General features: G+C 33.3%; 1 protein-coding gene across 1 annotated transcript in view; it reads left to right on the forward strand.

The window, feature by feature from the left end:
• LOC145680971 (uncharacterized) overlaps positions 1-26380 on the forward strand; it is a 76297-nt gene that overhangs the window by 38529 nt on the left and 11388 nt on the right. The window contains exons 5-6 of the mRNA XM_081752189.1: positions 9447-10007; positions 14940-15146. Of these exons, the coding sequence (XP_081608315.1) occupies positions 9447-10007; positions 14940-15146 (768 nt within the window). The remainder of the gene's footprint in view (positions 1-9446; positions 10008-14939; positions 15147-26380) is intronic.

Genomic DNA, 26380 nt, shown 5'->3' on the forward strand with positions numbered 1-26380 from the left:
GGATTTTTTAAAAATATTTCTATAATCCCTACGATTTCGGCAAGTAACTAAATTTTAAAAATGCATTATCAAGTGTTCACACCAGAAGTGTCATCCAGTTTTGATGTCAAACAACTAAGTGGTAATAAAAAATTAAACTTTACATATTGTCTTAATTATAATCAGTTATTAAGAACACAACTCCCGAAGTTGTAGGCCTTGAATTGTTGATATTTCATAGCTTTATTTTTTTTCATTTCTTCTGCGAGTACTCTACTGCTTGATTTTCGGAATATATACATTTGCAGATGAGTACAGTATTGAAATATGAATCGTTTCGTACAGCAATGTGCATATCAAAATAGAAATGAGTATAATTGTAGATGTGAGTGAGAGTAAACAAACAAGTAAGCTACTAGTGCTATGTACCGCGTTAAAAGTAGGTAACTTTAGTTCGCAAAGCTGATGAAGGAGTATCGTTCATAGAAGATAATTATTAGCTAGAAGTGTAAATCAGTAAATAATACTAATTTCGTTTGTGTATATACTTTAATAAGCTGCAAAGTGTAAACATAGGGTGTCGTTTGTGTTGGGAGAAGTGAATTTTGGATCGTGCGAATCTTTCCGTGAAGTGGTCGGTGCTTGAGAAATTTTTATTTAAGTTTATAACCCCTACTCCGTTATCCTTATTGGGTATGCAAATATGGGTTATAAAAAGTAATTTATAGTACATGAGTACTCGTTTACAGTGGCAATATAGATTTGAATGTATAGGATATAACTGCTATAGGCAGTTTTGGACATTTTAATAATTGGGCGTCTTGAGAATGTACCTCTATGAAATGAAATATGAATAAATGAATATAAATAAATAATTATAGATGAAAATATAATAATCGTCGTCAGATGATAGGAGACCTTATAGTATATGTTGGCCCAGTTTATTCTCTTTTTCCCACTGGTTAGGGTTGTGATTTAAATATAGTTGTATGAATGTTGATGCATGACAGCGAATGTTTCAAGCAGTGGCCCCGGCATTGAAAGTTCGTACGGAAGCGAATGTTGCATACGTTGTTCGCTATATTTACACCTTGTAACTTGTCTATATTATCATAATTCCATAATTCAATCCATTAGAAATAAAATAGATGAACTAGACATACTAATCAGAAACGACACTGAGCTGATGAACCCAGATGTAATTTGTATTACCGAACACTGGTTGAGGGAAGATGAAATAGAGTATACAGTCCTACCAAATTATATATGTGTTGGTGGATTTTGCCGGACATTCAGTAGATGCGGTGGTGCTTTAATGTTTGTGAGAAAAATATTAAAGTATAAGGTAAAAAACAACAGCATGTATCTGAATGAGGAACAGACATTTGAGCATGCAGTAATAGAAATCGAAAAATCAGGACATAGGTTCATTATAATAGTCATGTATAGAACACCTGACAGCTCCTTTCCCCGTTTTATTGAAAAATTAGAACAACTGTTAACTTTAGTTAAGAAAGAAAGTAAACCAATCGTATTATGTGGCGACCTAAACATTGATTTCCTGACACCATCAAATCACCTAACATTATTATCAAACACTTTGCAATCCTTCGGCCTACAACACACTATAAACACTCCAACCCGCATTACAGAAAACTCAGAATCTTGTATAGATCAAATTATAATAGATAATGAAACTACTTCCTTTAAAGCAAATAATCTTAACACATCACTCTCCGACCATAATGCAGTTCAAATAAACATAACACTTCAACCCCAAGATCGGAAAATTGATAGAAAAGAATGTAAGTGGGCAAGAAACTTTCATGAAACGAACGTGGAGTACTTTCAATATCTTCTTAGCAAGGAAGACTGGACGGACACACTACTAGAAAATGACGTAAACAATAAATACAGACAGTTCATTAATACAGTTAGGCACTATTTCGAAATAGTCTTTCCACTTAAAAAGATAAAGGTATATTCTCACAAAACTAGATGCAACTGGATAACACGAGGCATAATTAATTCCTGCATGAGAAAGAAACAACTACATACAATTGTAAAAAGGACGAATAATAGGAAACTAAAAGAATATTTTAATAAATATAGGAGTATTCTTAAAGGTGTAATAAAAGAAGCAAAGAAAATGCACACATCAAATAGGATATCTAAATCTGATAACAAGAACAAAACACTATGGCAAGTAGTAAATGAACAATCAACCGCATCAAAAACGCAAAAAATAGAAATTAAAAAAATAATTCAGCATGGCCGAGAAATAACAAATAAACAACATATTGCAAACCTACTTAATGATTTTTTTGCCAACGTTGCAAAACATACTCAAATTCTGAGTCTGAAAAGACTAACAACATAAAATTATCTAGTAATTCTGTATCTATATACTTAATACCTACCACAGAGTTAGAAATAAGATCGATTATTAAAAAAATGAAGACGAAAAAATCTTCTGGGCCCGACGATATTCCTTATTACTTGCTTAAAATGTGTGCCGAATATTTTCTTATACCGTTGACTGATATATGCAATTCCTCTCTTGAAACGGGAACATTTCCAGAAGATCTTAAACTTGCAAAAATAAGACCTATACACAAAAAAGGATCAACTACTGACCCAGGAAATTATCGTCCTATCTCTATTCTATCTGTTTTCTCCAAAATTTTAGAAAAAGTTATGTATAACAGATTGGTGCCCTTTTTGGAAAAGAATAATATCTTCACGAAGAGCCAATTCGGGTTTAGGAAGTGCAAATCAATTAACAATGCTGTAGTTGCTTTTCTAAGTGATATATATAAAGCGAGAGAGAGAAGAAATAAAATATATGGAATTTTTCTGGATCTCACAAAAGCCTTTGACCTTGTTAATCACAAAATTTTATTGAATAAATTGCGTAGTTATGGTATTAGAGGTCATGCTAATTTATGGTTCCACTCCTATTTGACTAACCGCATGCAATATGTAGAAATAGGTCCAACCAAGTCAGAGGTAAGACACATTAGGCACGGAGTTCCACAAGGATCAATATTAGGTCCTATACTTTTCCTTATCTACATTAACGATCTTCCTGATTATATAGTTCCAAACAAAAGCGTACTTTTTGCGGATGATACAAATATTTTAGTTGAAATTCCAAATAACATTTGCTCCGAGGAAATCATATTTAAGAACACGACAGATAAAATTACAGAATGGATAAAAGCAAACCAACTTAACTTAAATGCAGCGAAAACAACTATAATGAGCTTCAATGAAGGAAAACTGAACTCTCTAAATATACATCAAATACGTATAGACGGGGAACTCATACAGGTATCTGACTCTTGTAAATTTTTAGGGATAAAATTGGACTCTAAGTTAACATGGGACGATCACGTGAATGATTTGTTGAGGAAACTAAGCGCAAAAATATATCTTATACGTAAAGTTAGTAAGATTCTAACTACAGAAACATTGAAAACAATTTATTTCGGATTGATTCAGTCAATTCTATCGTATGGAATCATTTTTTGGGGTAATACCTGTTATGCAAAGAAAGTGTTTACTATGCAGAAGAAAATGTTACGAATAATGTTATCAGTCCCGTTTCATACACCAAGTAGACCACTGTTTCAGAAACTTAAAATATTACCATTGCCGTGTATATACATTCTAGAAACAACATCATTTATACATATGAATAAAAGAAACTTTCAACTCAACTCGGACCTACACGAATACAACACAAGAACAACCAATCATATTCATATCCAAAATTTCCGTCTAACAAGAACTCAAAATTCGTTACACCACATAGGAATAAAACTTTATAATAAATTACCAGATCGTGTCAAACGAATGCCAAACTTGCAGTTTAAAAGACACCTCAAGTTACTGTTACTCAAACATCTTTTCTATGGTTTAGATGAATATCTTCACTGTGATCTTTCTTTATAATGTAAATATCAAAATTTATTTGAATTTTAAAATATATAAAACAAGGTAAATTTATATTTTCTCTAAAAGTACACTTAGTTTGTTTTATTGTTACGTATATATTTTATATTATTACTTTATATATTGTATTATTATATATTATTTTTTTTAATGATTGTAATACTAATTGTAGCGTACCTCTTGCAATTATTATTATTATAACTTGTAATAGTAACTGTATCTCTTGACGAAGCCATGAACGCTAAGTTCTTACGGCGGAAAATGAAATAAATAAATAAATAAATAAATTATTCAAAACTGAGATGAAAGCATCGCGAGTGAAATAAATTGGTCAAATAGTCAAAGGAATAGTGTTGCTGGAAACGATCAGTATTTCGTATTCTTTTATAATTTTCACCATTTACACGTATTAGTGATTTAAGTGAACCTGATATGTAAATGTTTGTATGTATTGACAGTATAATTGGCTTGACGATGTGGGTAGTGTTTGTTTATTAAATATTTCCGTACATCTTAAGAGAAATTACAGAACGTTATAAACAATTTGTGAATTGTTGTGCAGTTAAAGTAGACGTGTACCCTTAACATTTGACTCGCATTCGTGCCTGTTCGTTTGTTTGAGCAGTGTTGCCCATACGGAATAAAGTTAGTCACTGTTTACATAGGTGATAGGATAGATGAAGGCGAATAATATATTATATTTAGTACGGTAAAATTTTATTTTTTCCCCGTACCAGACGCCACCCACTATAATATTCTTATTGTTTCTAATTATGAAATTATTTAGAATCAGGGGTCCAAGATTTCGCTCCCTTGCGAAATTGGTAGCGCTAGCAAGGTTTCGGTCCAAAATAACTTGCTAGTACAAAATTATTTTTATTTAAATATTTTCTTAAATTTTTGGTTATCACCGTTTTGGATATCTCTTCACTTACTGACTTTTGAACTGTTTTCTTTATATCTTAACGTAAAATCTTTTTACTTCAGTAAGGAGTCGGATTTTTTTTTTTTTTTTAATTATAAATCTCTAAATTAAGAGACCACATCACCACCCTGGAGTAATTCAGACTCTGGAGAAAGTTCAACCGGATATGGCGACAGAAGGGCATGTTGGAAAGGGGAAGTTCTTTACAACTAGTCTCTTTATAACACCTTTCAGGACACAGACTTGTTGCGAGCTCCGAGTGGGCAATAGCCCTGTATAGGGAAGGGCGAGCATCTATTGGCATAGAAATATTTTGGCTTTAAATCAACACAATGGTTGTACATTTTTTTATCCGACTACTTCTTTTGTTCTACCTTTCTCTCTATACTCTTATCTTCTTTCCATCTGTCTATCCTCTTATCCTCTTTTCTAAGTTTTTGTTTTGTTTAGCAACCTGCCCCTTGTTTAACTTGACAATTTACATAATCACTTAGTATAACTGATTCAAATCTAGAGATATCATTTAGATATTCGTTTTAATTTGCACGAGATATTGTAAGTTATAATTTGTGGGTTATATACCTCTGTAGTATGCTGAGGAATACTTTACCATCGCTAGATTCGACCTACCGTGGTCGTGAACGATTGTTCGGTGGATGATTTATTCATGTTTTCATTTTCTCTACAGTGAAATCTAACTGAAATATTTTAGATTTTTTTAACCTTGCCATATCAATACGAAATATTTCGGGCCCCACAAACCGTCGTAGTCATTGCATTCAGTTTTGGTTCAATACCGCGTTAGAGATAAATCTTTACTGATTTTATTTCCGTGGGCCCACAATTTATTGCTAAATTCGAGCTTTGTCATTATGTATTTTAAACTGCAAAATTATCAATAATATAAATCAATTTGCAATATCTATTCATTATTATATTGCACAGTGTATAATATTCCGCGGCCATACCTGCCTGCTACTCTTGATAACTACAAATTTCAAATCTCTAAGGATCGATTAAGATGTGAACATGTTGTTTTCTTTGTTGTGGGGCTACTCATTGATTTGTCGAGTTTTTCTCTTTGCATGTGATATGTTTACGCAACATTAAAAATTATAATGAACGGGATAGTTAACTGTCACTTGTATAAGATGATTAAATATATATGTGTATCGAAATATAAATATGCGATAGATGTCTATTTATTACGAAGAGTGTAGTATAATGTCAAGATACGTTGTATCAATGTAAACTAAGGGTTTGTTGCTTTTCCCGTTCGGTTACGATATAATAGATACGTTGTATTGCTATGGTTTCGTAACTTCGATAAACATAGAATTTAAATGTGTAGAGTATACCGCTTTGTACTTAAATATTATTGTTGCCCTTGTGATGTAATCGAACCTATATATGTGTCTAACACCTCTATGTATCACCTTACTAATTGCATGTTGGATGTAGTAAAGAGGCAGGTTATGGTTAACGTTGGATGTATCCATAAATATTGTGAAACCAGAATTCTTTGATATAATTACATCTCTATTTCCTTTCCGCGACTTACGGATCTCCAAAATTAGATAGTGTCATTAATCTAAGTGAAATTACTGTGGTCGCTTCGTAACAGTGATAAGCAATATTCACAATATAGTTTAAAGTTTTTTTTTTTTTTTTTCATGACAAGTCCACCGAGGACATCTTTCATAATGAGTAATCTTACTAACTTGTAGTACTCTAAATTATATTAACGTAACTGTGATCTTTTGAAATCTTCAAGATATCTCGATTTTGACTATACACCCAACTAAGTGGTGAGAATAAAGATTTAGTCTGTTCAGAAGTGGGTAGTAGAAATTCAAGTGTGCTAAAGACTAATATAATATAGTCTAATAATTATACACACGTAATATGTATCAGTTCGAAATAAATAATTATCACAGTATGTATGTATGTTGAAGGAAGATACAGTGTGCGTAGACGCCTGACGAGTGAAATATGGATACGCTAAACACGTGATATTATCTAAAGCTACTAGAAAATAGACTCGTTCAGTGAAATTTTCTTCCTTTTTATAATACTATGACGAATGAGATTCGATCTCTTGTCACAAATGTTTGATTTTGTAGTAACCTGTGTTAAATTTCACGATCCAAATATGGTAGATATGTTTAACGTTTTATGTATACTAATATATATATATATATATATATATATATATATATATATATATATATATATATATATATATATATATATATATATATATATGTGTGTGTGTGTGTGTGTGTGTGTGTGTGTGTAACTGCATGTAACTAATATCTTTTTTTGTGTTCTTATCATCAGTAGATGTAATAATTGTTATAAAACTGTAGTTAGGTAATAGTTTCCTTTCTAAAGAAATACTTAACCTGTTTACCCACACGTATATTAATACAATGTCAAATATGGTATGAATGTGTGATTGAATGAATGATAATTCTGGTCTTAAGTAAAGAACTTTAAAGTTTACTGTAAACTAATAATCTTTGTTATGTGTATATTTTAATCGAAAAGTGTGTTTACATATGGTTCATGACCTAGATTATGAAAATTACTTATACCTGGCTCTATAAGGCTAATTCGAAATGGCTCTATAAGGCCACAAGCCGAAGCAGTGGAATAGAACAAGCGATAATAATTATTTTGTCCAAAAACTTCAAGAACTCCAATTTATGGATAATAAGCTTATCACCTGAAATTTCTTTCCCTTGACTAACTCAAATACTACTTTGATTCATTGTGCAAAATTCAATAAGCAAGTAAAGATTGCTTCATAACCAGAAACGACGAATGGGTCAATGAACTTAAAATTTCTCATCATTTGGGTTGGGTCTAGGTGACTTCGACTGCTGCATTTACCTGGATTCAGGTCAGAGTTGTATGGGTAGACATGTGTCTTGCAATAAATCAGTTCAAACTCGGTTCTCAGGTAATAGAGCGGGAATATAAAGAACTTCTTGTACCTATTTAAGTTTCTTTACTATATTTCGATGATTATCCTGTGTTTCTTCGTTTCTGCCTCTTCTATTCCTTTCTCTTTTATCTTCTTCTGTCTTCGCCATATACTATTCAATACACCTTTCCTGTAACTTTTTCTTCTTGTCTTTTACTACCTCCAACCTAATATATTTCCATCAGAAGACCTTTCTAATCCTCTTTCTTCCTTCTATTTCTTGTTCTTCTTGTTGTTCCTCTTCTTCCTCTGCTTCCTTCACCTTCCCCTTAACTTCCCTATATCTCTCTCTTTCAGTCTTTTTTTATTTTAATAAAACTGAAGGAAAGTGGTGACTAGGAGTTGTCGTCATATGCGCGGTCAATAAGTTTAGTTCGTTTTCATCTTCGGAAGTCCGATTTTGAATAACTATTGAAGAAATACATATAAATATTAAATTTAGCGATTAACTTACTTTATTTTATTAAATTAAGATACCCGATGATTGAGTATTCAGAAGTTTTAAAATGGCGACCACAGCGACTGTCTTCACCGTCGTCTTCTTTCAATGTCAGTACAGAAATGCATATTCTCCACTACAGCAAAGTATTGCGCAAAGTGCTGGTGCCTATGACGAAACTCAGTAAGTTTTGTACCAAGGGCAAGTAATTACCATTGCTGAAGTCTATATCCTGGAATTTCGGATGCTTGTTTAGACAAATTTAAGTTAGTATTAAATCATCCAGGTCTTCCTGCTGCTGTACTAAATATATCTCACTGTCAATGTGCTTAAGCATAGTTCGGATCCTTGAAGTAGAAACCGCCGGCTCCGATGAAATAGCAGGTCCATTTTCTTTAGTCTTCTTTAGCAGGTATTAAGATGGGAGTAATGTAAAGATGTCATTCTTCAATATCGAAAGGAGATTTAATACTATGCCAAACGATTCTCTCCTTAATGTCATGGAAAACCTATAATTCATGTATTTCAATTAATTGTAACGCTGCAAATTAAACAGTCACCTTACATGTGAACAGGAATTGGAAATTATTAAATATAATTTAGATTTATGTCCAAAATTGAAAACTCAAAAATACAACTATGATCCACATATAATTGACGTACGTAGCTCTATTAACATGAACTGATCATACATCTACTTTCTATCTATACACTCTGGAAGTAGAATAAAGTAAAAAAGAGTACAAGGAGGTATATTTAAAAATACTTTGAAATTAAGATCAGGGAAAATACTACATTATCTTACTCTTACGTAAGTTTTACATATGCTTGACTAAAGTGTTATTAAGTATTTTGTGCTAATGAGCACGATAGCACAGTGGGAGAGCGCTCATCTCTGGTGCGAGTTCTAGTTCTATCCGAAGCCATGTGAGTTTGTGGTAGATAACATCACGCCCGTGAGTTTTCTCGGGGTTCTTCCGTTGCGTCACTTTCTCATTTCACCAGTTGTTTCATATTCATTTACGTTCATAAATCATCCGTCTCTAGCCTAGAAGGCACACTCGTGGCCAGCAGTTTTTACTTTTTCATCTTGTTTTTTTGTTAAGTTACTAACAAATGTATTTAAGAGTTTTTTTACTGAACAATTTTCTTTTCAGCCGAAAGAAATGCCAAGAGATTGATGCGACTGGACATGTATGGTGTAGTTTCTGATGTAATTGACTGTGTACCAAAGGATGTAGTAGAACTTGCTTACGGTGATAAGAGTGTGGACTTTGGAAATGAATTGACTCCAACACAGGTGAAAAATCCTCCAACATCAGTGTGGTGGCCAATAGAAAATGACAGCTTTTACACTCTTTGCATGACAGATCCTGATGCTCCAAGTCGTCAGGAACCTACAGATCGAGAGTGGCATCATTGGCTTGTTGTAAATATTCCGGGTAAAGACATATCGAAAGGAGAAACTTTATCACAGTACATTGGGTCTGGTCCCCCAGAGGGAACTGGCTTACACCGATATGTATTTGTTGTTTATAAGCAGCCAATTAAATTGCAATTTATTGAACCTTTTCTGACAAATAGATCTGTTCAGAATCGTGGTGGATTCAGTATCAGAGGATTTGCTAAAAAGTATAATCTTGGTTGTCATATTGCAGCAAACTTTTTCCAAGCACAATGGGATGAATATGTACCAGAACTCTACAAACAACTAGGAGGTAAGGGAATAAAAGAACTCATTAACTTTAAAGTTTCAGTGTTGTTAAGGAATCATTATGAATAACACAATTTTATTTAAAAACATCGTCATAATATTATAGTGGATGAATTTGAACCCTTGAGAATCATTACAATACTAGTTTAAAATATCATAAAATAGAAAGAATTGCAGATTTCTTTTTCTCTGTTATGATAGAAACGCATTTGGGTTATGCACTATATTTAAAAAGCTTTCCGCCCTTTTCTAGTGGCCGTATGAACGTGGTCCCAGATTTGATACCCGCTGGAAGAACAAATAATAATAATAATAATAATAATAATAATAATAATAATAATAATAATAATAATAATAATAATAATAATAATAATAATAATAATAATAATAATAATAATAATATTACAATTATTTACTTTCATTAATCATCTGTATCTTTTATCCTTGGGACGTTAAACTAAATATTAAATTTATTTGCCAAAATAAAAAAATACGATTTTCATACCCATTAGATTGTCCTCTCACCTTTTCATAGTTCTCCTCCCTTTCCGAATTAGATGCTTTTTCAAGGATCATTCCTAAATTGAGGTCGCCAAATAGGTAATCCAATTGATCAGCAGTTGTAAACTATTCTATAAACATATTTTCTTCCTTGGAGAAAAGAACTCTCTGTCCTATTAATTCATTTTCCGTACTTTAAATAAGATTGTAAAACAGAATAGTATTATCTATGTTACATGGTAAACTTTCAAACCGTAAACCAATATACATATTTACCCTTCTTGATTATTTCAGAATTCCGAGAATATTTCAAGGCAGCATATATATATATATATATATATATATATATATATATATATATATATATATATATATATATAGATAGATAGATAGATAGATAGATAGATATCATTACAGATTCGGATTCACGAGTTCGAAATATTGAAATGTATGAAAATTGGAGCTTTGTATTTAAAAGAGGAAATAAAATGCCATTGCTTAGTGATAATCCATATACATGTTAACGGAAAGCATCAATACTTTTACTTTGATAGTGACAATGAATGTTTGGGGACTTTTAAAAAAGCAATAGGTGCTTAACAGCAAAATCTCACAAAAACAAGGTTTTGTTTATAATATTGACAGTTCAGAATACGTGAACTAGTATAAACTACATGAAAAATAAAAATGATGCACAGAAATATTGCACTACCTATATATTTCCTTTTATCTTGAATTTTTTTTCTATTTACCATACCCTTTCTATTCATTTTTTTTTTTTTTTTGGTCTATTTAAATACAACTTTTGTCTTGGAGTTAAGTTCTTCTGGTTTCTGTTAATTTTCTCTCCGTTTCCTTGCCACACAGTTGCCTTGAAAGAAGCCTTTAGTTTACTTGATCATTTATATATTATCTAAAATAACCGATTAAAATGCAGAAATATAGCATGAAAAATATATTACAACATGTCCATTAATTTTGTAAGTTCTTGCTTGGTTTTATTTCATCGATTAATTTGGTAGTCTTTATACTTCAGAGATACATTATTATATACTTTGTGATTAGACTTCCACTCTTAGTTGTTAAACATCAGATGTCGAGACTACGCTTCTACTGGTTATTATAAAAAATTAACTATAACAATACAGCTCGATAGGATGTGAACCTTAAGTATCTAAGCAATCAAATCTGTAATGACTGTTATATACCGAAAAAAGAATTGTTTCAAATTTCGCTACAAGAATGTAGACGATAAATTGCTAAATTCGCAAATAATACGTTGTCATGTATACAATTAACCTAAAATATCATCTTTAGCAAATATTCATTAGACTCCCGAAATAATATTTGTTGTAAAAAGTCATTCAGTCACTAGTTTCCAGCAATTAAAAAGGTGCTTATACTCGTTTATTATTGCTACACCATCAATACGCATAACTAGTGCATCTTTCCTATTGGGTTTTCCCTGACTGCCTGAAATAATACGCGATTATAAAAAGTGACATATTAATTTGCGAAAAATTATAGATCAGTATATCCTTGTTTAAATTTTCCAAAATAATTGAATTGTTAATGAAACATGGGTTGTTGCCTTATCTAAAACACAGAAAACTTGTCATTTCTTACATAGTTTCCTTCAGAAAAAAAATGTACTACTGCAATGCTTGATCTCTTACATAAAACAAAACCAATAGCATGTACATACCGGGTATTAGATTGTTTAAATTATTCGCTTCTGTTACCCATAATAAGTTCTTAAAGCATTAAAAAAAATTGTAATAATTGGTTTGCATAAAGCTAGATATCAGATTTGAACTGAATGACCACGAGAACAATGTGGATTTATTTCTTCACTAAACCATCCGTGGTAAATGTACAGGGTGTTTCAAAACAACTCCGACAACGTTTGGGAAGTGATTCCTGACACCAAGATAAAACAAAACTATAGACCGACCTCGGTGCACAAATGCTTCCTTTCGGAGTTATAGGCTGCTGAAAACAAGAAAAAAAATAACTTTAAAGGTCCATAGCTCCAAAACTATGGGACCTATCGTACTCGGGTCAAGATTTTACTTAGGAACTAATACGCGCGCAATCCAAAATACATGTTTCAGAATCCTAAGGTACTCACGCAACAATTTTTATAAAGGCAGTTTGGCAACGGGCATATCATCTGAAGTACTCACCAACTACCTCCAACTACCTTTATAAAAATTGTTGCTGAGTGCCGCACGATTCTGAAACTTGGATATTTGGATAGGTCACATACTAGTTCCTAAATAAAGTCTTGACCTGACTACGATAGATCTCATAGGATTGAAGCATGGACCTTTAAAGTTCATTTTTTCATGTTTTCGGCAGCCAATAACTCCGGAAGGAAGAATTTGTGCACCCAATTCATCTATACTTTTGGTCTTGTTTTAGTGCGAGGAATCACCTCCCTCGTTATCAGTGTTGTTTTGAAACATCCTGTAGATATTTCGTGAGGCTTTGGTTGAGCTTTGAGCTATTTCATGTTTGCATTTAAGGCCTGTTGAAAGGAAATTTAATCTATATACAGAGAAAAGCAATGCCATGAATACAATATAATATCAAATGAATGAAATAATCACAAAGAGTTACGAAAGAATTCGAAAATTGGTTTTATCGTAATAATAACACAAACAAAACCAAATATTTATATTACTCCACTTAATAATATGTACATTTTAATCCATACGTAACTGTTCAATATGCAATCATAGAATATGTAACAAATGTAAAGCTACTTAAAGGTAAAAATAGACGCATAATTCAATAACAATCAAAATCTACCTACTTTATATTTTATAAATAACCGTATAATAAAGTTTCTCGGACTTCGTGTAGACGATAAAATTAATTTTAAAGCACACACTACAAATCTAGTAATACTGTTTTGTCCATTATTTATTCGTGTAGATTATTAATTTCCATAGTAGGTAAAAGATGTTAATGTGTCCATTATGCTGTCTTCTATTTACGTATAAAATACAGCGCTACTTCCGAGGCTTCTTTGAATGATTTAATTAAACATTATACTGTATAATGTAAATACGTAAACACTTCCGCAAAGGCTGTGTAAAAGGTCCTTTTGAGTTTTCCTTATATATATGTATATATATTGTGTATGTGTGTGTGTATAATTGTCAAATAGATATAATTATTTAAATACACAAAATAACTCATACATATAAACATACACACAAGCAAAATAACTTAATTTCAATAATTATATTTTACACTTGTTATGCTATAAATATATAAATAAGAATAATACCATCAATTAAAATAATAAGAATATGTTTATATGACGTACCTATTACTCGGTAGAAAAAGATTTAAATGGCTCTTTAGCACGTGGTTAAAAATTTTACGTATATTAATTAAAGTACTTACTTTCTTTAACGTATTTATATATTAATGTATTAATGTATATTAATATATATATGTATATAATAAAATGTGCATATAATCCTAGAAATTACAAGTATATGTGCAATTTAACTCATATATACGTATATATGCTCTGAATCATTTATGCAAATGTTTCCAATGATGGTTGATTTACAAAGCACAATAATCATATATAAATGAATGAACGTATAACGTAAAAGTGTCTGAAAATATTGTTCTATGACAAAAATTAGCATATTTATGCGTAATATGAAGCGTAACATAGATATGACTTACCGTCAGATATGTCTCTACCAGTCTCCATCATTTAATACATCATAATCAGTTTCCTGTTAACCTTGTTATTTATAATAATCTTTTGAACGACCCTCTTTGTCTGATTTTCTGAACATGTGTTACAGTACTTGAAAGATTTGTCTTTGACACTATGGTTGACATGTACTTAAAACGCGATGGCAATCAACCATGTTGAAGCCAGCTAGTAATTCCCAATATCAGCTGTTGGATAGATCAGAGTTATACAATTTTTCAATTCGCACGACCTGGTGCATCTGTATTGCTGCTTACGAGACTAGCTGAAGCACGAAAATAATTCCATTAATTTAATTTAAGGGTCTACTTCTTGTTGAATCATTTCAGAAGTTTTTTTTCCTTCCCTTATGATTACCATTTGAAATTCTAAACCCCAATTATTTGCTTTACTATTTCTGCCTCCTAAAATGCAGCTATGATTATTTCCTGATAAATAGTACCTTAGCATTTATAAGTGTATGTGCAAAATAAAAGATCTCAAGTTCGAATTATGTTAAAGAGCTGAAACAATTTGCCCTAACTAGAACTATTAATGTCGTGTATCTATTGCCAATTCTTGTTACCTTGGTTTGTTGGATATGTAGAATATTTTATCAACTGTTTTGTTCTCCTCGTATACATATAACTAGTTGTAAACAGTATATTTAGGTGTATTCCTTATTATTTGAGAATTGTGAATCTTTTACAGTAATACCTACTGAGCCAAAACCACCTCTTCCTCCGAAGGAAGAAAGTCTCTATGAAAAAGTAAAGAAAATGCCCCAGAAGTTCCCAGTGCAGCCCCGTTTTCCTGATTCTAACTACAGATTAAATTACAGCAACGCATCTGATCCCTTTGTGGCACGTATTAATGAAAAGTTTCAAGGACCTCCAGTATTGAACACTTTTGAGCGAAGTAAGTGCAATTATGTATGTCACTAGGAAATAAATGTTAACTATTATTATTATTCATAACAAACTCCTGTATTCCAGCTGCTATCAAGCTCTGAAAATTATCTAAAAGTTTTATATTAGTAAGTAAATATATATTGTATTAACTTTCACAATTTAGTATTATTAAATAGATGTGTCTCTGCTTCAAGTAAAACAAGTGTAATTAAGGTGTGAACGTTAATTAACGCTATAGTTGATAACATTACTTTTCTCTCTGCGATGTATGTAACTCATATAGATATTATAGACCAAAAGGACCAAATTCATTTGGAGGTCAAATTTCTTAGGCGCGAATGAGTGTATATAAATAAACACTAGAGCGAATCTAAAGGATTTTGTTTTATTCTATGGCTCCCAGTAATATTAACATTCAAGAATGTATTGGCTTGTTGCAAAATTAATGAAGGACGCCAGGTAGTTTACTTCGAGTGGCCATAAAACGTTCTGTCTGTATGTCTTGTTAAGATAATCGTTCGACAGGTCACAATCTGCTCTTTGATGATATACATAATAAGAAATATCTCTACACTTTCTTCTATTTTCAGACCTGAGAAGAGAGATTATGAACATGATTTACACCAAATTTATTTCAACAGATTTAAGCTCGGTTGCAGAGCCATACAAACAGCTCAAAACATTAATTTTGAATGAAGACAATACGAACGAATACATAGCACAACATTGGCTCCAAATATTCCGTCATGAAGACTGAAGCTTGGAAGATAAGGGAGGTCATGGACGTTGTTCTGCTACTGACGACGACAAATTGGTGATCATCGAAACAGGTTTGCAGGAAATGACACTAGTGATTGCGAAGATCTCAATGTTTTTTTTATATATGACGGCATTTGGAACTAAGAATGGTTTAACAAATGGATGTCGCAAGAATTGACCAAAAACCTAACAAATCGTCGTCATAAAAATAATCAATCTTTCGACTAGTCACGGCATGCAATGAGAAATGGATCCTGCACGATAATCGACACGTTCCGGCAATAGTTGGTTCACATTTTCGCTCCTAAAATATTTCCAAAGTCGACGTTGTACAAAGATGCTTGTAGTGCGGTAAACTTGTTTGTAGCTGAATGAATCCATTATGGTTTACTTATTCTAGGTGAGGTCATTACGGTCGAGAAATATTGAGAACATTGACAGAATCAATCGACAACTGCAACTTTAGTTAGTAAGAAAGTCTAATCATGTTAAACGACAAAATGTGGATAAATGACACTGAAGAAATTATACGCATTTCGATTCTAATTGCTGATCTATTCACCATACTCGCCACATTTCACTCAGTGACTTCAACCTTTTTCTGAACCTAGACATTTTCCGTGAGGACACGTCTTCAAGTACCAATATAATGTTCAAAATGATTTTGAAGACTATTAACTTCAGAATACCAGATTTTTATACTACTGGGATCAAAAAACATGTGCTAATAACTTTAAGTTTTATTTTGATTAATTCCATTCAGCCTTAGGTAGGTTATGACAGTTAGAACTTATAGTTTAAAATTTTCCATTAATTTCGCAAGAATCCAATATATTATAATCAATTTATTGTTTAATTACATGTATTATAAGTGGACTCTGCAAAGCATCCAAAACATGTATCTAACGTTTAAATAAGTATATTATAAGTAACTATGGGACTAGTAGTCCCGCAGTCAGCCCATAGTACCGTGCATGTGCGTCCGCATAAAATATTTTTGCATTTTCATATCATTTACATCCTCCTAAACAATATTAAGAAGGGTGTCGCTCTTACACCCTTGGGCATTTTGCATAATACCCATTAACCCTTTCGAATCCAATGACGTTAAGCAATTTTTAGGACCTTTTTTTAAGTATCTACTGCTTCAACACAATTCATCAGAATTTTATGGTTCATATGTCATTCTCTTTAAAATAATGCAGTCTTTCAAATGCTATAAAGATCATACTCTTACAACGTACGAGAAAAGGGAAATTTAGAAAAAATCAGAAAATTACTCTGAAAAAATCCCTTTTTCGACTTTTGGGGTTCTTGGTGAAAGTACGGTACCACAATATACATTGAGATATTGGTAATGTTCATGTCAATCATTATTTTGATATCTTATATAATGACGTCGTTATAAAATGTTTCTCAATTCTCTGTGCAAGTAAAAAAAAAAAAAAAAAAAAAAAAAAGGTTTCATCGGTGCGTAGGTTAGGCTTTGATGCAAACTACAGGCTTTGGTACAAGTAAGCAGCTAATGTTTGATACTAATTGTCTGTAGTACTTCACGACGTTGTCTTGTCGTCATTGGATTCGAAAGGGTTACTATGAAAACTAAGTGCTGCTATTACTGATAAATCAAATTTTGTGCATACACCTCAAAGTTATTATCCCACCAGAAACTTGGCGTTGTGTAACACTCAAGGCTTTTTATCGATCACAAGTTGCTTTAAACATCTTGAAAGGGTTTTGCTGATGTCAGTAGCCAATCAGAAGAAAGATATCTTAGATGTTGTATGTATATACGATTGTACAGTTATCCTGTATCACATTGTGTCTGATGAAGCCAAAGAGTTAGTTGGCGAAACTGTAACACGTGTTGAATTTTTAATTTAAAAAAATATAGTTTTGCTCAGCAAATAATTAGTTTATATTTAATCTTAAAAGTATGTTTTAAAAGTAAGTATATATATATATATATATATATATAGTTTTTGTAAAAAAAAAAAAAATATCCTTGGCTTCCTGAAAGCATTGTCACTGCGAGCACTTTTCACAGTCACTACGAGCAAAAAGAGTCTACAAGTCATGAATAAAATATTCGGTCTCCTCTTCGTTTACGTTTGTATTTGCAGCGGCGATTGTTTTATTATTTTTTTTTTCGTTATTACACCGTGCTTCGTCATGACAGAGATAAAACATAGTACATGACAGTTTAACTGCATTGCAACGACAATAAGCTGTTAAGAATGGTTTATCAGATGAACAACGACAATGAATCATATCAAACACTTCTGGAGGTGCCAATTCAGTATTTGATAACAGTAGCACAAGAACAAGAGATTTCGACGCATCTTCACGTTTCCAGCCATACAAAGGGGGATCAAACTTGGAAGGCTAAAATTCGCACCCTGACATCCATATGACAGTTTGAATGTTTGTTCTACGCACATTTAACTCGAACACTCCCGTTGTAGATGAGAGACTTTTCAAACCAGGAGATGACCTTGCCTTTCGCCTTGATATCTTTGTCATCCACGCATCGACTAGTACATCAGATATATTTTCTCTCCTTTTACTTTCGTAGAAACGAACATGAAATACTAAGTTTCTTTTACAATATCGCCAATATTTGCATGAAATTTTCCAAGTAGCTTGAGTCTGTTGCCGCAGTGCACTCCCTTTTCGATGCCAAAACACTGGGCAACCGTGTCTCACCCTGAGAGAGCGTGTGTACCTGGAAGATCTGGAAAAAATGCCTTATCTTTTTCTACGCTTGCACCAACGTTGATAACGGTCCTGATAGTCCACTGCTTTCTATGGTTAACACTCGCGACAGTTTAAATGAGAGAAGGAAGTACATGAGAAGTATGAAAACATCGGTATTGTCGCACGTAACTGTGATACTCTTCACTCCCTTTTGCGCGATCCTCACTACTTGCTGCACTACGATCACACCTGCTTTTTCGTATGTTGTCTGCAAATCAGTTCTGTGTGCTATCTCTTTGGAGTGGGGTCCTTTCCAGTTATGACCAATTTATAGCCCAAATTTCTGATATGAACATCAGTTAGAAGTTGCTGGATAATTAACTCTGTCAGTTGTATCTTGTTTTCAGTGACAGTAAGTACATTTTCCGGTATGAAAGTGATGTTCCCAAACTCGACTTTTGCCTCCTGCTACCAAACTGGCCAGCTCGGGCCAATCGTGTACCACTCTTAATGATGTAGTTGCAGTATCGAATACCAAATACATATTAGAGAACCTTGTCTTCTGAAACACGTATTCACATACGTTACTGGAATAGCCATGAACAGTTCCATTGTTGGGACAGTCTACTACCCACAGTATAGTACTTCCATCAATCACTGTATCTTCTGGTCTGAGGATTACTCTTGCAGATGCATCAACTTTTAGCTGATTCATTATGAATGATTTCGCCTTTGTTATTCTCATCTTCCGGTAGTCATCAAATATGGCAATTGGTACCGGGACAAATTCGTGTTTGAGGACAGATTGAAAATTGATGTCTCTTGGCCCTTGTAATCCAGGAACACGAGAGCAGATCAACGTGGCATCACATACATCTGTAGTTCCAACGCATATGGACTTCCTGTTAATAGTCATCGTTATAAATTTCTTTGGTATGGAGAAACCTGCCTGCCAAGAAGGTGAATATTAAACCATTTGATCCATTCCAATATTCAACGATTGTGAATATTCACTTTTCTGACGCAATTCTGCCAGTGACTACGTTGGTAAGAGATTGAGAATGGTCTTTCGTGTCAAACGGATCAATACACGTTTCTAGCCTACTCTCGAGTTTCTCTCTGTCAATTCTATCTGCTCGAATCCTTGCTGGTTTCTTTCCTTTGTAAGCAGTGACTTCATCCCTCTGACTGTCGTTGGTCAAGTCGGATAGATCTTGCAAAATATGACTAAAAACGCGCATGCTGTATGCCCACGTCTTCATACTTTCTGGTTTCATTGTCAGTCCGATGTTTCCGCGGGATCCTTTACCGTATCTCGTAAATGTCGTTTCGATATACATGTCAGACCAAATGCCGTTCCACAGCCCTTCCTTGTGGTGCATGACGTGCTCCCCTACCATGAATTTCTTTAGTACATCACCATGATATTTTTGCATTGACTACAAATAATACAAACCGTACCCTGTATAATTGTGGTGACCAGCAGAAAAGAAATACAGCAGCATTTGCTTTACTGCCCACAGGTGTAGTGGCCATTCACTTTCAAGTTCAGCTCTCACAAACACCAACACAATAATAATAATAATAATAACAGACTTTACTAAATTTTCCACAAAATAGTTTGGATGTAGAGCTGCTTGATGCTTTGTTCTTTTTAAATATAAGTTCTACTTTTGAATTTACCGCAAGAAAAATAGATCTCTAAACTTCTTCAACAACCGATTGAAGAGCTCTGAAATTCTATGGAAACATATTACCAGATAGCATTTTTGGAACACTTCCAAATGCTGCCTTCAAAATATCTTCAAGACCATTTCATGTCATCAGACATCCAACGCAACCAATAAAGATCATTAGTCTGTGCATTCCCCCAAGTTTTGGAATGAAAGTTGAAAACCGTTTGGGGTAAAACCAGCTGATTTGCACAGCCAACTTGTACAGTTGCTGGTCGTTTGTGAATATAGTCACATTTTGTCCGCACATATTGTTAAGTCGTATGTCCTCAACCATTGTTATGAATATGGTGTCGAGGTCTACAGGATTCATGTCTATTAAGGTGGTATATATGGCCCTTGTTGCTGTTAGAGAATCTTGTCCTTGCTGGCGGCACAATTATGTATTAAATCTAGCAAATTCTAGGGTATCTGCTCAGTTCCTATCCGTTTTATAAATTGTAAATCAAAGTCTCTACATCTAGATAAGGGTGTGCCCTAAAATGATTGTCTATAGAAATATTTTTTTCTTACTGGCAAATTAATGTTTTCTCGTCCCACGCATACTGTATTTTCTATGGTTAATATCAGTGGCGGCTAATGATAGTGTTGCAGCGTTGCGCAACGACCAAAGTATTTAAAAAAAGAAATCATCAATAGTAGTAAAGAACAGAAAAATACTTTTTAATACTCGCATATATACACTTTAAATAACATATTTTTTACTTCCGTAACTGTCCGTTTCGTTAATCCATTTTAAAAAGCGAAAAATAATCCATCACAGAGTCTCTAATTTACATTGTGTTGCAGCGAGCATACAACGACCAGATTCCTTCAGCGCGGGAATTGAAGCGAATGTTAAGTCTCCTTTCCCCTATCTCAGAAGTTAAAGGGACTGGTCGTTGCAGTGCTTCTGCAACACAGCACGGTTTCCAGTGAACGAGAAGGTTTTTCGCGCTAAATAAGATTTCTGAATTTTCTTTCACTAGCAATTAACAAATGGAATTTGTTTTTATGCATTCATATTTTTAAATTGCAGGACCATACTGAAGCAAATCAATATAATGACAATTAAAAAAAGTGATTGCAGAATTACAAAATAAGAAAGAAAATATCTAGTAGAGCGGAAAACAAATTAAAGTAGACCCGCATTTACAAGTTAATTCTTAGCTTATATTGATAATGAGAGCTTCTTCCACAGTAATTTGTGATTCAAATATTAATAAGTCAGGATGTAGAATCGCCCCCCTCCCTCTGTGGATAGCCTAGTATTTTAGTATATACATATTTCTTTTATAAAATAAGTATATTTTATACTCTTGATAATTTCCACATAAAACTGTATGATGGGGAACGTCACATTGAATTTGGGACTAGTTAGCAATGCTCAGGAGCGTAGCCACGAGGGGGTCCACCGGGTCCGGACCTCCCCAAAATTTCGAAACTTGACTAAAATTTGTAGACTTTCCTAACAAACTATATTTGTTTAACAGAGAAACGATTGATGTAGGCTAAATATTTTATTTTACGCCTCATCATGTACTCTCTCTTTTCTTAAAAACAATTGTTCTGGCTTTTTTTTTTTTTTTTTGCTAAGAATATAGGTGACAGTTATTACTTATCGTGTTTTCGGATACAGAATAAGAAAGGTATATATTGCATAGACGTATCGAACCCCTCCAACACACATTTCTGGGTGTAGAACTGACAGTGCTGTTTGTTTTGATGTTCTTCGACTTTACCTTCTTTTAGGTATACATGCTGATCCTACATCTGGCGGGTTTCGAGGTTTCCTTTCCAGAACATATGACATTGATAAGCATTGTTTCGCGTCATGTGGCAGTATATTGTGTTCATCGTGCATTGCGTAACAACCAAGACGGATGATTTGGAATGTAGTTTTTTTCTTTTACGCACATGTGTGTGTGTTGATGTAGGAATGTGTAACATTCGGAATTCATATAGCAGTACCTCTTTTGTATCACTGTTTTGATTTTTATTTATTAAATTTAATTTTATTGTGTGTGCTTTAATTCTGTAAATAACCCACAAATTCTGAATGAATTGTATACCGTGACTTCTGTAAATAGCTTACAAAAAACATTGACCAGCTTTTAACTGAAGAAAAACTTGCAATTAAGGCCTAGAGAAAACAAGCAAAGGACAATTCAGGAGAGTGTTCGAAAAAAAAAAATTCAGTTTAAATTTACAGGATGTTTTATGGCAGTAATCGTTTGCACTAGATACATTTCCTCAATTTATTTTAAATTTTCCTGGATAAACTGTGAATAAAGTGTGTTCAATGGACATTTTTTATAACACTAATCTCTGTTACGAACTCTCTTCAGTCAACGCTGAAGAGGAATTCGGATCACTGTCAGGGATTGAGTTTGCTAGAATGAATCGTTCGCAATAATCTAGAAAAAATATTTAGTGAATCTACAAAGCTTCTGAAATTTATATTAACTGTACCTATGGCGTCAGCAAAAGACGAAAAGTGTTTTTCTACATGACCACCGGCATGTATTAGACAGATTTGCTCTAATCAAAGAGAGGAGAATGAACTTACTAATTAATTAAGGTAATTAATCGGATAAAATGTTCTGCATTTTTTTATTTTAAAAAAAACAGAATTTTATTTAATTTCACATGTCACATAGCATTTGCATCTAAAGTTATGCTGATTAGTCAATGAGTCCACTTCATATCTTCTGTCTCTTATCGTTCTTACTGCAACACCCAAAACCACAATCCACCGGCCGCCACTGGTTAATATAATTTCTTTTTGAATTTTCTGTATATACATAAATTTTACATTATTAAATATGGACTCAACAACAATGGTAAACTGCTCAAAGTATTTTTCGTCCGTACACTGCGTACACATTGCAGAAATTCCTATTTTGGATGCATCTGTCCATAAACACAAAGGTTTGTCTGGCCGGTAAGGAGCTAGTATTGGTGCTTCCAAAAGTTTCTTCTTTAATGTCTCAAATGCCTGTTGGTGAGTAGAGTCCCAACTAAATTTCACGCCCTTTTTTAATAACTTTTGTAAATTTTGTACTACTTCCGCGTAATTAGGTAAAAATTTCCTTACAAAATTGCACAAACCGAGAAACGATCTAACGTTCTTCGTCGATTTTGGGACAGGATAAGTTTCAATTGCTTTTAGCAGCCGATCTGAGATTTGGTAGCCATAACGCGACACTTTGTGTCCGAGCGCTAAAATTTCTTGAAATAAAAATTGAGATTTTTCTACTGAAATTCTAAGTCCTGATTTTCTAAGACGTTTAAATAGATCTCTTAAAATCTCAATTAATGCTCCTGTGAGTTGGCAAAAATGTATAAATCGTCTACATAACAGGCTATGTTTTCTGGATGGAGGTTGGCCAACACCATAGACATGAATCTATTGTACACAGCACCACTATTTACAAATCCTTGGGGAGTAACACAATACTGAAATGTCCCAAGTGACGGTAGAGAAAAGGCAAAATATGGACGAGAATCTGGTGTTAATTCTATATTAAAATATGCTGAAGAGACGTCCAAATTTACATACCAAACATGTCCAGCCATGGAAGAAATTATATCATGTATAGGTGGTAAAGCCAAGGAATGATGAACCACTTTTGAATTCAACATTCGCATATCAGCTATTTTTCTCAACTTTCCCGATAGTTTTCTCAAAAATAACACTGGCGAATTAAAAGGAGAATTAGACCTTTCCACAACACGTTGCTGAATTAAAGTATTCATGTATTCACGTACTTCTGATTGCAAGGCTTTCGGAATTTGATATTGTTTACGAGAGGTAGGTAACTCTGACTTTAGTTGCACCCTGTATTGATATCCTCTCGCACGGCCTAATTTATTTGGATTCCAGGTAAAAATATCGGCAAATTCCCAACATAGATCTATTACTTTTCATTTATATTCCGGACTAGCTTTTTCTCCTATTTTCAATTTTGAAGCATCAAATAACCTTTGACCTTCTTCCAAAAATTCATGATTTATGTAATCGTCATCTTCTAATGCGGTAATAACATCTGTCGGTTGAATATATACGTCTTCTGCCTTACCAACTACAAGATTAGTATTCAATACTACCTTATGTGCTAATGGATTTATTATTTCAATAACTGGAGACTTATCTGACACAAGAGCTCTCGGAATTAAAATTCCTAATCTTTCCGGTAATTCTTGATTCGGTTCAAGAACAATTTCTTTATGTGACCTAGATTGTTTTAATGTAAGTGGAACGATAACCTTAGATCTCGCTGGTAGCATAGATCTTTTCTTTACAACAAATTTAGGTGCAAGAGCTTCCTCAACCAAAAAGAATACGAAATTCGACACATTATGCTCCTTATTTACATCAATTTCTGTATTCTTGGGTGGTAATCCAAACCTAGTTAACGTTAAAAGATTCTTTCCTAGACACAAGTTAGCTTGATGAAATATTAAGAAATCGTTTCCTATTAACACTTTCGGTTTAAAATGTTCCAAGACACGAAACTTGTGGTGAAAAGTCCTTCCATTAATGCAAAATCTAACAATTGCCATATATTTTATAATTACGGGGTTCTGAGATACACCCGACACTTTAGTCTGTGTTTCAATAAGTGTTACATTTCTGGGCAACAATGATTTTTCTATGATGCTGATGGTAGAAGCAGAATCAGCAATAGCATTAATTGTCTTAGAATTTACGTCTATAGGAAACTTAGCTATTTCGTTTTCTATATTTAAAGGGACTTGAATGAATTCCTTTTTCGATTTTCTAGCATTTTTACGCCATTCGTTATATGTGACTATATTATCTTTCTGTTGACGGTTTTGATTATTAGGCTGTACTTTGTTATTCTCCGAACATGCACCGCCGTCATGCACGGATGAACTCAGTTTAAACCTTGCGTTTGAGATGCATTTGCGTTTGAAACCTGCATAAGTGGGAACTACATATTGGGGAAAACTTTGTTGTACAGGTATCATTTGTGGAATGCACAGATTTCCCTGTGACATATAATTTGGGTCATTAACTACTGGTAATTGCCAAGTTTGATACATCTGGGGTACAAATGACCGTTGTGGGTAGTAGTTATTTCGACCTCTACTTTTAAAATTATTTTTACCCCTAAAAACTTTGCCTCTATATGAACCTGTTCCAACACTATTTTGTGACTGATAATTATTTTGTCTATAATTTCTCGAATTTCCTCTGAAATTTCCACGAAAATTTCCTCTATGGAAACCTCTGTTGTTCTGATTAAAATTTTGTTTAGCAGAATTATTTCCCTGTGTTATCTGTACATTAGTTTCCTCACATTGTTTTTGTGTATCCTCAAAATTTTCCATTTTCAACGTTAATTGTTCTAGTTGTTTCTGAACATTCTCCATTGCCTGCGATATTTTTGTCATGTTCTTTGTTATTTCGTTCCGATCCACTAGTTTCAAATTTATTGTCGTCCTGTTTAGTCACTTTCGCAACCTGCGAACTTGATCTTATATTAGTACGCGGTCTCCTATTTTGACGCAAAACTATATTATCTTCATCTTCATCTGACTCGGATAATTCGGCCTCACTTGATTCTGATGATGTTTCAGAATCCGACGACATATATTTACGCAATTTTCCCAATTTACGCAACTCGTTTTTCATTGATGAATTTAGTCTAGCATGAAGCTCGTGTTTCTTCCTATTTTTCACCCTATACCTATTCGTTTCGAGATTATTCAAGGCTTGAATAAACTCATCCAATGAATTAAATTGCTGCATACCTACTCTTTCTAAAAAGTATGGCCTCAAACCGTTTGTCAAAATAGAAATAATCTGAACTTCCGTTAATGTAGGTGCTCCTTTATCTATTAGTCCTAACACATCGTATATGTAACTCTGTACCGACTCGTGTTTCTTTTGAACTCTGTTTTGAATTTTGGCAAAGATATCTACATTCTCTTTCGGTGTTTTAAAACACTTTTTTACTTCTTCCTTAAATGTGTCATATGACTTAGAATTTAACTGCTTTCTATTTATAAAAACATGTAATCTTTCTTTATCTTTTCCTGAAAA

Source organism: Thermobia domestica, chromosome 3 (genome assembly GCF_964235325.1).
Source record: "Thermobia domestica chromosome 3, izTheDome1.hap1.1, whole genome shotgun sequence".
Taxonomy (NCBI): Eukaryota; Metazoa; Arthropoda; class Insecta; order Zygentoma; family Lepismatidae; genus Thermobia; species Thermobia domestica.